The sequence below is a fragment of the Anarhichas minor genome, unplaced genomic scaffold (assembly GCF_050575085.1).
Source record: "Anarhichas minor isolate MPS153535 unplaced genomic scaffold, ASM5057508v1 ptg000018l, whole genome shotgun sequence".
NCBI classification, from domain to species: domain Eukaryota; kingdom Metazoa; phylum Chordata; class Actinopteri; order Perciformes; family Anarhichadidae; genus Anarhichas; species Anarhichas minor.
Window position 1 is genome coordinate 7,946,983 of NW_027466464.1, and position 12,029 is coordinate 7,959,011.

The window sequence follows — 12,029 nt, forward strand, 5'->3', positions numbered from 1 at the left end:
TAAGTAATTTGTTCGCACTGATTCTCTTTCAGCCTTGACAATTTAGCTTCTAAGCCTTCTCCCTACTTTGAGATTGGAGAACATGCACATCTTACAACCTTTAAAAGAAAACTTAACACACAGTTTGTACTTTTTGCATCTTTTAAACTGCACAGAGAAGAATACTGAGACACTTTGAAGAAGTACTGGGGTGTTAGTGAACTCAAACAGTCCTAAATCTGAAATAAAGAGGTTTACATGAGCTCCTAAAATAATGAAATGGACATACTTCTAAACATTCTAATCATCACAGGTTTGTTATCTACAATGATGAGTCTTTGGACAATGGCACATAGCAACAAAAGAGTAGGCCTCTGTGGTCTGTTCCTCTTGATCTCCCTTTAAAAACACAGTTCTTCTTCTTCCTCACTAGAACAGCGCTCTACAACAACAGTCCATGAGCAGTTACCTCTCCAGTGTGGCCCAGTGGGAGCCTCTCATCCCTCGGTGAGGTGGACTGGGTTTCGAACAGCCTCGTTCATGCACATGTCTGTACGTTTCCTGCTCCGTTTTTACTTTCACTTCCTCAGACACTCTCGATGCTGGAAGAGGCCACAAGATGTCGCTATTGGACCAGCTGAGAGATGAACTCCAGACTCTGAACCACCATCTAAACAACTCAATTTCACATCCCTCTGTGTATGCAGACTTGTAATTTTGGCATGTGTTTTATCATTTTAATACATATATCATCTCGTATCATCTCATTTGAATGAAGTGTTAATTTAAAAAGTTTAATCAGTCAAACATGCAGAACATTTAAGTGCAATAAATCTTATTGAGAGTTCTCTTTGAGGATGCAAAAAACATTTTGCATGGCGCAGGAATTGAATTTTTTGGAGCATTTAAGGTCGATAACGAGTAGCTAGGCAGCTTCTAAAACGTGCAGTTTCCCCAGATTATTAAAAAATAATCACATCAACTTTTGACCAGAAAAATATATCACCACTTTGATGATCATATAAAGACAAAAACTGGAGATTTGAACTGTAAGAGGTGGAAATAAACAAGAGATTAGATGAACATTTGGTCTACAAAATAAATCCCGAAACAGCTGCTTCACTTTTTGTCCCGTAATGATCTTAGTAGTTAGATTCTAACTTTGGGAGAATGTTTAATGTTCACAGGCATCTATATGTCTTCATATTGTCTGTGTGAACAGAATATACATATTGTTACAGTTTAAGAACACGACTATAGGAACAAGAGCGTCACTCTCTCCAAAGAAAAAGAAAAAACCTCGTCAGTTCATCAACTCTTCTTTGTTTTCATTTCACAACAAACTCAAAATTTCTGTCTTAATCTCAACTGTTAGAAAAAATATATATTAAACTCTGTTAGTACACAGCTCCCACAAGACAAAAACATAAAGTGCTCTGTGCCTCATAGTGGAGGGTTTGGAACAACACGGAACGCAGATTGGACAAGTTACAAAAACATGAACTACCACTGGTAGAGTTTCAACATAAATAACTCAGAAATACTGCATGCAAACTCCTGCTAGAATGAATCTCTAATGTACCAATGCCGCTGCACAGAAAAACACAATCAAAACAAGAAAATAGAGGAAACGTCCCATTAGTTCAAAGTCGTCCTGGTATTGGGTAAAGAGTGAAGTGCTGGTCCAACATGAAGAGCGTTTGTTTCACTTCCCTCTTTGCTTCAACGCCTCCACAAGTTCAGTCGCGGCCTGATGTGGACAGAGACCAGGAACATTTTGTTCATTTAATAAACGCAATACAAAGAAATCAATGACAATTAACTTGCATGCATTTGCTTTGTTATTTCTCATCAAACCGTAATAAGTAAAAACTTTTTAATGTTTATTCTTTATGCTCCATCCAGTAGACACTGACCTGCGAGGTATTTGGCACCGACTAACATCAACATGCTGCCCATGATGTAGAGGCCCAGGGGGATGCTGCTGAAGATACTCGTCTCACCTTTTGGTCATTTAAACACAGAGAACAGCAATTAAACAACAAAACAAACGCACCATGAAAAAATGAATTTGGCTCGTCAGTAAGCGCTAAACTTCCTACCGTTTCCATTACAGACGGGCTCCGTCGTCTCCCAGTTCATGGATTTCTGAACCGCCTTCTTCCACCGAGCGTACCGAAACTCGCTCTCTGAGAACACACAGACAGACCTTTTACTTTTCAAAGCGGCGGCTACTGATGACTTTGCCAGACAGCGGCGGCTCACCGTACCTTCGGGGTTGATCTGAGGCTCGAACTTCTCGGAGGTGACTTCACTCAGGTCCTCTGGGCTCAGGCTCCACACACTCACCCCCTCTGCTGCTCCTGCTGCCATCGCTGCACCGAGAGCTGTGGTCTCGGGCATGGACGGCTTCACTGCAAACAATCAGTTTAATCACTGCAAGTTTATTTATTATGTACCCACAGCTTCCCTTTGGCATCACACTCATCTGTTTTGACGCACTGAATACAGCAACAAACATGATAAGACATGAATGGACATCTTACCAACGGGGATGCAGAGGATGTCTGCCTGCAGCTGCATCAGCAGCCTGTTGGACGTCATTCCTCCGTCCACCTGGAGCTGAGTCAGCGGGATGCCGCTGTCCTGGTTCATAGCGTCCAGTATCTGCATTCAAACACAAATATCACAATTAGTATTATATTAGTTTACAAAAATGTATCTTGTGCATCATGTGCTGCAGTACTTTTCTCTGATGACCAATTAGAGAAGCAGCTCACCTCTCTGGTCTGGAAACACACAGCTTCCAGAGCAGCAAAGGCGACGTGACTCTTATTGGTGAACTGAGTTAACCCACAAATGATCCTGTGAATCAGAGAGGACGGCTGCGTGAATAACTTCAGACGATGATTTCATTCTTAGCTGCGGAGTAGATCTTGGACTTACCCTCGAGCACTGGGCTCCCAGTACGGAGCATAAAGACCTGAAAAAGCAGGAACAAAATAACAGCCGTAGGATGTACCGACCGATGCAGCCAGCTTCTCTGCAACGGGAAAGAAACAGAAAAAGGAATGAAGGAGAAAAGGGTTCACCAAAAGTAAATCACAACACATAAACAGACCCGTGTTTCCTTAAATATAAAGACTCAAGTAATCAGTGAAGCAACGTCAGAACTATTTCATATCCAGGCACACTTGGGGATAAAAGAGTCTTGAATCATTTTCTTGTACTGTCCTTGTATATGATGATTTGATACAGATTAAATGACACAACACTCCTGAAGATGTCACGTGTGATTCTTCTTTAAAGACCGGCACATACCGAGCTCTTCAGATGATCCGATGATCCCCAGATTGTCCTGCAGCCAACGAACCACGGCTCCACAAATGGCCACAGAGCCCTGGCAAGAAGCACCAGAAAGAACATCTTTTGAGATTATACGGAATTTAATGAAAGGAATATTAGTGCATTTAAGATACTGTACCTCGAGTGCGTAGCAGGCAGGTTTGTCTCGACCAAGTTTGTAGGCCACAGTGGTCAGAAGGCCGTGGTCAGACATTACAGGCTGCGAACGACAGAAGAACAATGCCACTGTGTGCAGAATGTGCTCCGATGTCACCGTTAAAATGAAAATCTGTCGTATTGTACCTTGGCTCCTGTGTTTCGCAGGAGAAAGCAGCCAGTGCCATACCTGAAAACACAAAATACATCAAACTACTGATACTAGAACCGACACATCTGAAGAGAATGAAAACACACAGAGCCACCTACGTGTTTTTAGCCTGCCCTTCCTGAAAACACATCTGTCCAACCAGCGCCGCCGACTGATCCCCAAGACACTGTGTTGAATTCACACATAAATCCATCAGGTGGCGCCATTGAATGCCTCAAATACTTCAGAGATTAGATGGAGAGAAAACGCTGGAAAGTAAAACCAGAGGTGAACTTACCCCTGAAATAGGGATACCGGAGAGAGCTCCAGATTTCTGCCAAAAGAAAAGATGAACTTGTTTAATAAGAGTCCCATTAAAAGAGCATTTTGATTCAGAAATCAGTTAAAAATGTAACGATTAAAACCTTGAACTTAAACATGCATATTTGTAGCTAAAATATCAAATCAATAGCAATAATTAAACAGAAGTCAGTCACCAATCATTTGAATCACTATGAGATACTTTGACAACATGAGGCCAAATAACACAAATATACAGACTCTAATTCTACCTTCTAGTGGCGAGTGTGAACCTCTAAAATGTCTTCACTCCTACACGTGAGGCGATCTCTGTTTAAGTTATAGATGTTTAAAGAGAAAGGTTGATTCAATAAAAACTGTGCAAAAGAGTGAAGAGATTTCGGGACGTTGCAGAGGAGGAGGGCCCGTCAATGACAACCAGCCGAGTGACATGCCACCACAGAAGCAATGAGGGACGGGGCGCCTCCAGTACATTTCCAACATGTACGCACTCGTGTGTGTGTGTGTGTGTGTGTGTTGCTGGGTCCAAAATCACTGAACAAAGAATGTTTTTTTACACACTAATGCCTGTGATCAAGCCGTGTCCCTGCGGTCTGTTTGGTTAAACTGTTTTGGGTTTGCACCAACTCTTGTGTGAAATATCCGGCTCTTGAGCAGCTAAATGCTCCACCATGAATCAGCGTTTTGCATGGAGGCTCCGTTCACATAATGAGCGCAACTGGCGCTCAAAATACAGCTCAGCTACTGAGGCGTAAGCCTTCACGTGAATCTTGGAAATGCACTGAGTGACGGCGTGTCCGCCTTGGCCTCAGAAAAGCAGGACAGGTTGCTGTGCATGATGAGGAAAATGATGTGATGGCGAGTATTACTTACCCGGCTAGAACAAATTTTCTACCAGTGAGAGAGGGGAGACAATGGCACACAAGATAAAAGCCTAAATTAATTTATCAGTCCACCTTCATGCACTAGAGTCACACTAGACACAGCAATGACAATATTAGGATAACACATTAATATGATAGACTCATTGTAGGAAAATTAAATATGCATGCATGCTTACCATGAGACCGTAGATTTCTGAAGAACTCCTCACTCGGGGCAAGATCTCCATGGGAATACCAAAATACCTGACGGGAAAGAGCAGCAGCGTCACAATGATTGAGCCAATTCTGCTTTCCAGACTATTTCTATTTATGAATGAAAGGGCAAATGACAGACGGATGCCGTACGTGCAGAGTTCTGGGTCCCAGTCCAAAGTGTGGATGTTAAACAACATGGTTCTGCTGGCGTTGGTCACATCTGTGCAGTGGACTCCGCCTGACTTGCCCCCGGTTAAACACTGTGTGACCGCCAATTAAAAAATACACACAAAGAGTCAGTTTCTACACCCGTCAGCTCCGGGTTGTCACCATCATGACACCTACACAACCGTTACTCACCCAAATGAGCCAGGAGTCCACGGTGCCGAACATGGCGCGGTGAGACACGACGGCCTCGTGGACCTCGTCCACGTTGTCCATCAGCCAGCGGAGCTTCACTGCGCTGAAGTAGGTGCTGATCGGGAGCCCCGTCTTATGCTGCGGGACGACAATAAACAACTCAGCAAGGTGCTTGAATTAAGAATGACGCATTACGATGAATGAACAAGAGAGAGCAGAGCGTGACTCACCTTCAAGTGGTTCTTATTCTTTCCTGGAGTTTTGTTGATTAGACGTTCAACTGTCGATTGAGTCCGCAGGTCGAGCCAAACTGAACAAAAATCAATCAATCTGCTGTTTGTGTCCACATCCAGACCGCTTACATTAGTAAAGAATGTCACATCTGTGCCAGGATGAATGGAAATGAAGGAAACACAACATCACAACTTTACCGATGGCATTGTAGAGGGGCTCCCCCGTCTCTTTGTCCCAAACAACCGTGGTCTCTCTTTGGTTGGTCACTCCAATAGCTGGACAGATTCAAGCAACAATTTCCTAAGATTTCAGGTCGTTAACGCGTCTTTGAAAGAAATGAAAACGTGTGAGTGAATACCTTTAATGTTCGAGATGTCTATGTTGAGCTGGGTGAGCTTTTCACACGTCCGCTCCATGCACTCGTACACCGACTGCAGAATTTCTTTGGGGTCTTCCTCCACCCATCTGAAAATAAAAGGGCAAAAAACCCAGTAAATCAGATCTACACATTTCTAAGTTATGTAAGCATCTTTCAGGAGTTGTATCGGAGCTTTTCACGAACCCTTCTTTGGGGAAGCTCTGTTTGATTTCCACCTGATGATGGCTGAGGAGCTCTGCTGTTTTTGAATTAAACACCTTCAAAGGAGAGAAATGGCAGAAGGAAAAGATGTTCGCTTCAGCCAATAACACTTTATTCTTCAGTCATGCAGGGAAAGCTGAACATGCAGTAGCTCTAACTCCATTCTGAATAGTTAGATTACACCAGTTGTCATTTTATGACTCACGTCACCAGAACATGAAACACAAACCTTCAATAATTACACACGCTAACAGTACAATTATATTAAAACAAAGTAGTCATTTCTGCAGTTTTGTAGGCTTTTGGCACATGTCTTCAATTAGCACAACCAAAAATATCTCAGCATAGGTCAAGTGGCATTTCATTTACTCAACTCTAATGAGAACTGAATACACTTGTGTTTTGCTATTCTTGCCATGGACTAAAATGTATCAATAATGGTTAAATAAACTAGTTTAGCCACATTTTAATGGCAAGATATATGTTTTAAACGGCATTATGTATGGTCAGATTACACCATTTGTCTCTACAACCAGAGGGCAAAAACCACACGCTCACTTATGACAACAGAAGCAGGCAAATACAGCCAAGGACACCGTCAGTGAGCCACACATTACCAGAAACCGCGTGGAGCTCGTGCCCTGGTCGATGGCTGCAACCAACGGTCCTAACGTTATCCGGTGAGAGGATGCGGCCATGGCGCCGTTCATGGGCAACACGAAGAGCTTCACCACTGGATTAGAAAACCGATTATCAACATCGACAAAGCGGCTCAAGCGAAAGGAGAGACTGGGGGGGGGGGGGCGTGGTCCGTCGCGGAGTTTCTACGCACTATTCGTCCTTGCGCACAATGATGACGCGAACCAGTCTGTGCGACAGTGAAAAACAGCAAAATATTGAAACAAATGAAACATTTCTTTTGAGTTTTTCTTACTCCAAGACATTCTGACAAGTATATTGCAGATTATCTTTAAAGAATAAAAGTTGGGGTTTGGTTTCTTCATAAATCCAAGAAAGAATACAAATAATTTCGTATAATATATTTGATAATGATGTATTCATAAATGTAATTTTAACGATAAAAATAATAATTTGGCCCCAAGAAGAAAAGAGCAGTTCCCATACCGGGAGTCGAACCCGGGCCGCCTGGGTGAAAACCAGGAATCCTAACCGCTAGACCATATGGGACGGTACGCACTTGAGAAGTATAACATTAACTAAATAAACAGTATAACACAACCCTACCTACCAATTATGATATATAAATGTATAATTTACCATGCGTTGTCGTTCGAGATGAACTGCGCAGGCGGCAGCAGCAGGGGGCGTTGACAAAAAACTGCAACAGTTGCCTGCAAAGAATAAACAGGAAGTCACAGATACAGTTACTTCCTGTTAGATCCGATCTGTAGGCTACTAGTAGTTTACAGAACTCAATCGGATTTATTCATGTGTTTTTGTAAATATATATTCATGTGGAAATGTACATGTACCTGCATTGTATTCTATCTTTTGTTCTTTATATTTGGCGTCAGTAATATCATTATTTTTAGAAGATGTGCAGCTTTTAACGTACTATAGCTCAGTTTTAATACTGATAAGAATATGCAATTGGTTTATCCCAAAGCAGTTTAAAGTATTGATCATTTGTTAATATGTATTACTCATTTATAAAGCTATTGCGTTATTTAGGGATTTACCATGACACAAATACATTATTCAATATTTTATTAGGAAAATAAAAACCTCTATACACAAGCGTACATTAATATTTACATTCAAATAATATAAATAAGTATATTTTTAGCCTGCAAGCCTGTAAACTCTGTACTCCTCTTTCTCACACTTTCACAAGACACATTTTTATGCTGTATTTTTTTTCATATCATTTTCTTTAGTCATTCATTATTAATTTCCTAATTTAATGTTATTATAAAGGTTTTCATACACTCATGGGGATTTTGGTGGGACAGACATAAACTGGCTACAACAAACCGTCTACATGGATTATGTGCTAAAAGGCTCACACCATCAAACAATGTCTTTAAATCCTGGTTTCCTCGTGATGGAGACAACTGACTCAGTTTGTAGATATGTTGTCCAAAATCTTCGGAATGGCACATCTCAAAGAATATATTTCCTTTTAAACTGGTGTGGCTGAGATGTAGTGACAGTAAATATCCACAAGGGGGAGACAAGTGAACATCCAATAATGATCCCCCGCTCTCTCTTCTTAATGAATGAAGTATTAATAGCTGATAAACATGCTGACAAGACTTTGTACATTTTAATTAACCGTAAAACATATTCAAAACGTTGATTAATTGAATTCCAGAACACCATTCAAGCCTTTATTAGTGTACACCAAATATGTTGCACTGAATAAGGATTAAAGTGTGTTTTGAGGTCTGTAGGTGATGCTCTTCCAGTCACAGTGTTGAATAGCTGCACAAATAGCTGATTTTATGCACTTTTGCTGACACCGAAGGGAAACTGTTTATTTCATGTTCAGAATTTGCGATTGCATTGCTTATGTATGGGATTTCCAAGATGGCCTGTACAAGTCACCACAGAGCAGTAGGAAGCATCAGATAAATGCTTGATCAGTAATAATTTCAGGGGTCAGGAAAAAAAAAAAGTTCCCCTAAAAAAATCCAATTACAGTATTATACAAATTCAAAAGTCACTGGCCACATTCTGTGACCACATACCAGTGGTCTTATCCTACAGTACGGAGACCAATCTGTCCTCTTGAACAGGATTCTCAGATTCATAGCTCAGGAAATAATGCAACAGTAAAAGTTTGGAGCCTCATTGTTGGAACTGTCTTACAGAATAACACCTGTGAAGACAAGTTCAATTAGAAGGAAGGGTAAAAAATTTATATGAAATATGAAGTGCAATTATCGCTGTTATTGAGGGCACAGCCTAATTGTGATGCTCTTTGACAGACTTTTTAATTTACTTGTACTTGAACAATATAAAAGGTGGACAAAATGGAAGTGCAAAAATCCCCTGAAGTTCCAGAGTTTTGGGGGAAACTACCTGCTGTGCAAAATGGACTCCGGTGCAGATCATCTTCTGTCTCTCCCTCCTCTCTGTGCTGCTGTGTCTCGTCCCTTCTGCCCTTTCCTGCTTTGCGAGCTCGCGTGTGTGCTTGAGTGTGTACTTGTGTGGCGTGTGACAGTGGCTGAGTGAGGTGAACCAGGATAAAATGTTACAGATGAACACATTTAGACTGCCGCGTCCATTAACTTAGTGGATGTACCTACACACACCTATCTCTCATCTGTAATTGCCGTGTAGGTGCTGTTTGGAGAGCGAGCTACTAGTTACAGCCAGTTCATTCCTTTCTCGTGTGCACGGCTGCTTGAATTATGCATTGGATTGTAAATGAATGACAACCCGTTTAATTACACACCTCGTCTTACTGCTAATTCTAAGTTACCTGCCTCTCTAATGCAGCATTATTGCAGCACTTTAACAAACCTGCTTTCGCCGCTGACGACATTATAATCTGGGAACAAAAGTTATTTGTATAAATTAAACAAAAAGCATCAAAATGTAAGCAGTTGAGATTATCTGCCTGCATGTGATGATTCTATTAAGATAAATAAGACCTTCTGTTTTTGTCTGTAATGAACAATGTCATCTTGTTTATCATTTTTTGAGTCTTTCTCTCTGTGGACTTGACCCATAAAGCTTAACAGAAATGTTCACGTTGTATCAATTGGAGAATAAAAGCTTGAAGGCCGCTCTATTGTATCCATTCATGTGCGTGTTCCACGTACCTCCCTGTTCGATACTCTATACCCCCCCCATGTGACAGGACTCTCAGGGGGCAGCTCTATTGGGAATCAGGGATAAGCAGAACGTTACAGGTGTGTGTGTGTGTGTGTGTGTGTGTGTGTGTGTGTGTGTGTTTTCATCTCAGCAGCTGTGACCCAGAACAAGACATGTTTTCATCCCCTCATGTTCCTTCCTCTCATAAATTCAAGTGAGTGTTTCCTATGAAGAAGGACCACAGTTAATCATTCTACTATGTGAATACATGTTCATGTGTCTCATCCACCATTTGTCCCCCATGCAAGGACAAGGAACAAGGGACACATTCACATGCACAGAGTGGGACTGGCAGAGATGGATGGGGGAGGTGGGCAAGAGAAGCAGAAAAAAAGCTGCATTGGGTTTTGTACGCTTGACTGACTTCAATAGAAACATCACTGAAAGTAATTTAGATGAGTGGTTTTACGTGTGTTGCACTGCATTTAACATTTAATTACCTTATACAGCAAACAAATTAGAACGGACGCTGAAAAGCATCTTCACCACGAAACAATCTGTGTGAAAATTGTACTTGCGTTACTACTGTATGATAGAAAAGCACACAGGATATAATATGTTACCGTTGACGGAGCTAAAGTGACATTATGCCCTGCAGTTTTTAGTTCTCTTTACATTTAAAGGTAACCAGCGTTCCAATTCATTTCAGAGATTTTAAACTAGCTTTAGACAGGTGATACATCCCATTTAGTCACCTTTATTTTCATGTGACCCTGACAAAAACATGTTAAATGTTCTTTGTTTGCACATTTAGTCCAAGGAAGAGTTAACTCCTAGAAATCAACCTTGATTTCCAGCATCTTCCACTAAATCCCATCTCTCTGTAGATGCTCGAGCTCCCTTGAGCAACAAAAGTCTCAGCATTTTCATTCTACATTTGCAGCAGCCTGCCAAAGCCGCTGGCTGCCTGAGAGGAAGCAAATCAAACTTTAAGTAAGAACTGAACATCATTTAAAGGGATTCGCTTTCCTCCCATCCACCTGTCATCTCGCCGCTCTACGTATCCTCGTATCTCTTCTTTAACTTTTGGCCCCCTCGCATTCAATCCCCTGTCTCCTCCTTTCCCTCCCCCCTCTCTCCCTTTCGCCTCTTCCTGTCCTCCACTCACCACTCTGTAGATGGTCCAAGTGACATTTGGCTGTCCCCTGCCTCGAGGGGGTCCAGGAGATGCAGACGTTTTTGGCAGGCGGGCACAGGGACGCCTAGGGGTCCTGACGGGGACTCCTGGACCAGGAAGAGAAAAAAAGTACACATCATAAAATGCACCCGCAGTCAGAAACACACATACGCTCTCGGGGTGCACATGCATAAGCAAACAATTGCACAGACAGTGGAGAGCTCACGCAGACACACACACACTGACTCCTGTAAATGCGTGTGCGCACAAACACTCATGCACCTACCAATCAAAGACCCGTAATGAAGACACTGTGGACGGTAAATGTGAGAAGGCGAGGGAAGCTGCCCCCATGGAAAAGTTTGTGAAACAGTGAATAAACTGGGATTTGAATTGGTAAACGAGTGAGCTTCAATGTGACTGGCTGGCTTCATTCCCGGTCCTCCCTATAGTCACAACTTTATTTATTACGGCTTTTTATGCTGGGAGTCAAATCTGATACAAGAGCAAATTCAGACGACACAATCAAACAAAACCAGACAGACATTTGCGTCTGACTTGTCGAATATGAATGTTTTATCCCAAATCCCCAAACTACACTTTCATCAGTCACAAAGATGCTAGTATCGAGTACAAAGACTGAACAGAGTATAAAACAGTTGATAGGGAATGAATGGGAGTTCCTGTACATGGCACTCTTCTTCTCTATTGCTTTTGAACACCAGAGAAATTCCAGGTGTTCACATTCATCCATAAACCAAATACAGGCTGAAAAGTAGCAAAATATAGATGAAAATGCATGAAATTATCGCTAAAAGACTTGTTCAGATGGACAGTTTTGGTGGTGTGATTGTCCCTCTGAGG

The 12,029-nt window shown here is 41.8% G+C and overlaps 1 protein-coding gene and 1 non-coding gene across 2 annotated transcripts; both read right to left on the reverse strand.

Annotated features, from left to right (window-relative positions):
* Nucleotides 1–759: 759 nt before the first annotated feature.
* On the reverse strand, nt 760–7,014 carry LOC142952562 (glycerol kinase-like). Its single transcript, XM_076094349.1, has 21 exons — nt 6,823–7,014; nt 6,188–6,261; nt 5,984–6,090; nt 5,823–5,900; nt 5,622–5,701; nt 5,392–5,529; nt 5,182–5,291; nt 5,013–5,079; nt 4,826–4,843; nt 3,930–3,965; nt 3,751–3,818; nt 3,628–3,670; nt 3,464–3,544; nt 3,301–3,379; nt 2,926–3,022; nt 2,760–2,844; nt 2,526–2,646; nt 2,250–2,393; nt 2,082–2,168; nt 1,896–1,982; nt 760–1,729 (listed from the first exon to the last, which is right to left on the reverse strand). The coding sequence occupies exons 1-21, from the start codon at nt 6,913–6,915 to the stop codon at nt 1,719–1,721; spliced, it is 1,704 nt and encodes a 567-aa protein (XP_075950464.1). The 5' UTR covers nt 6,916–7,014; the 3' UTR covers nt 760–1,718.
* A 307-nt stretch (nt 7,015–7,321) lies between these two features.
* Nucleotides 7,322–7,393, reverse strand: trnae-uuc (transfer RNA glutamic acid (anticodon UUC)). Its single transcript has one exon. It is a non-coding gene; the product is annotated as a tRNA-Glu (tRNA).
* Nucleotides 7,394–12,029: the final 4,636 nt, after the last annotated feature.

What these genes read in the sequence shown, in the direction of transcription:
- LOC142952562 (XM_076094349.1), bottom strand. Translation starts at nt 6,915, where the DNA reads ATGAACGGCGCCATGGCCGCATCCTCTCACCGGATAACGTTAGGACCG. An exon ending in AGACATCTCGAACATTAAAG is followed by an intron (nt 5,901 to 5,983) that starts GTATTCACTCAC and finishes GAATCTGTCCAG; the next exon opens with CTATTGGAGTGACCAACCAA. An exon ending in TGGGAGCCCAGTGCTCGAGG is followed by an intron (nt 2,845 to 2,925) that starts GTAAGTCCAAGA and finishes TCTGATTCACAG; the next exon opens with GATCATTTGTGGGTTAACTC.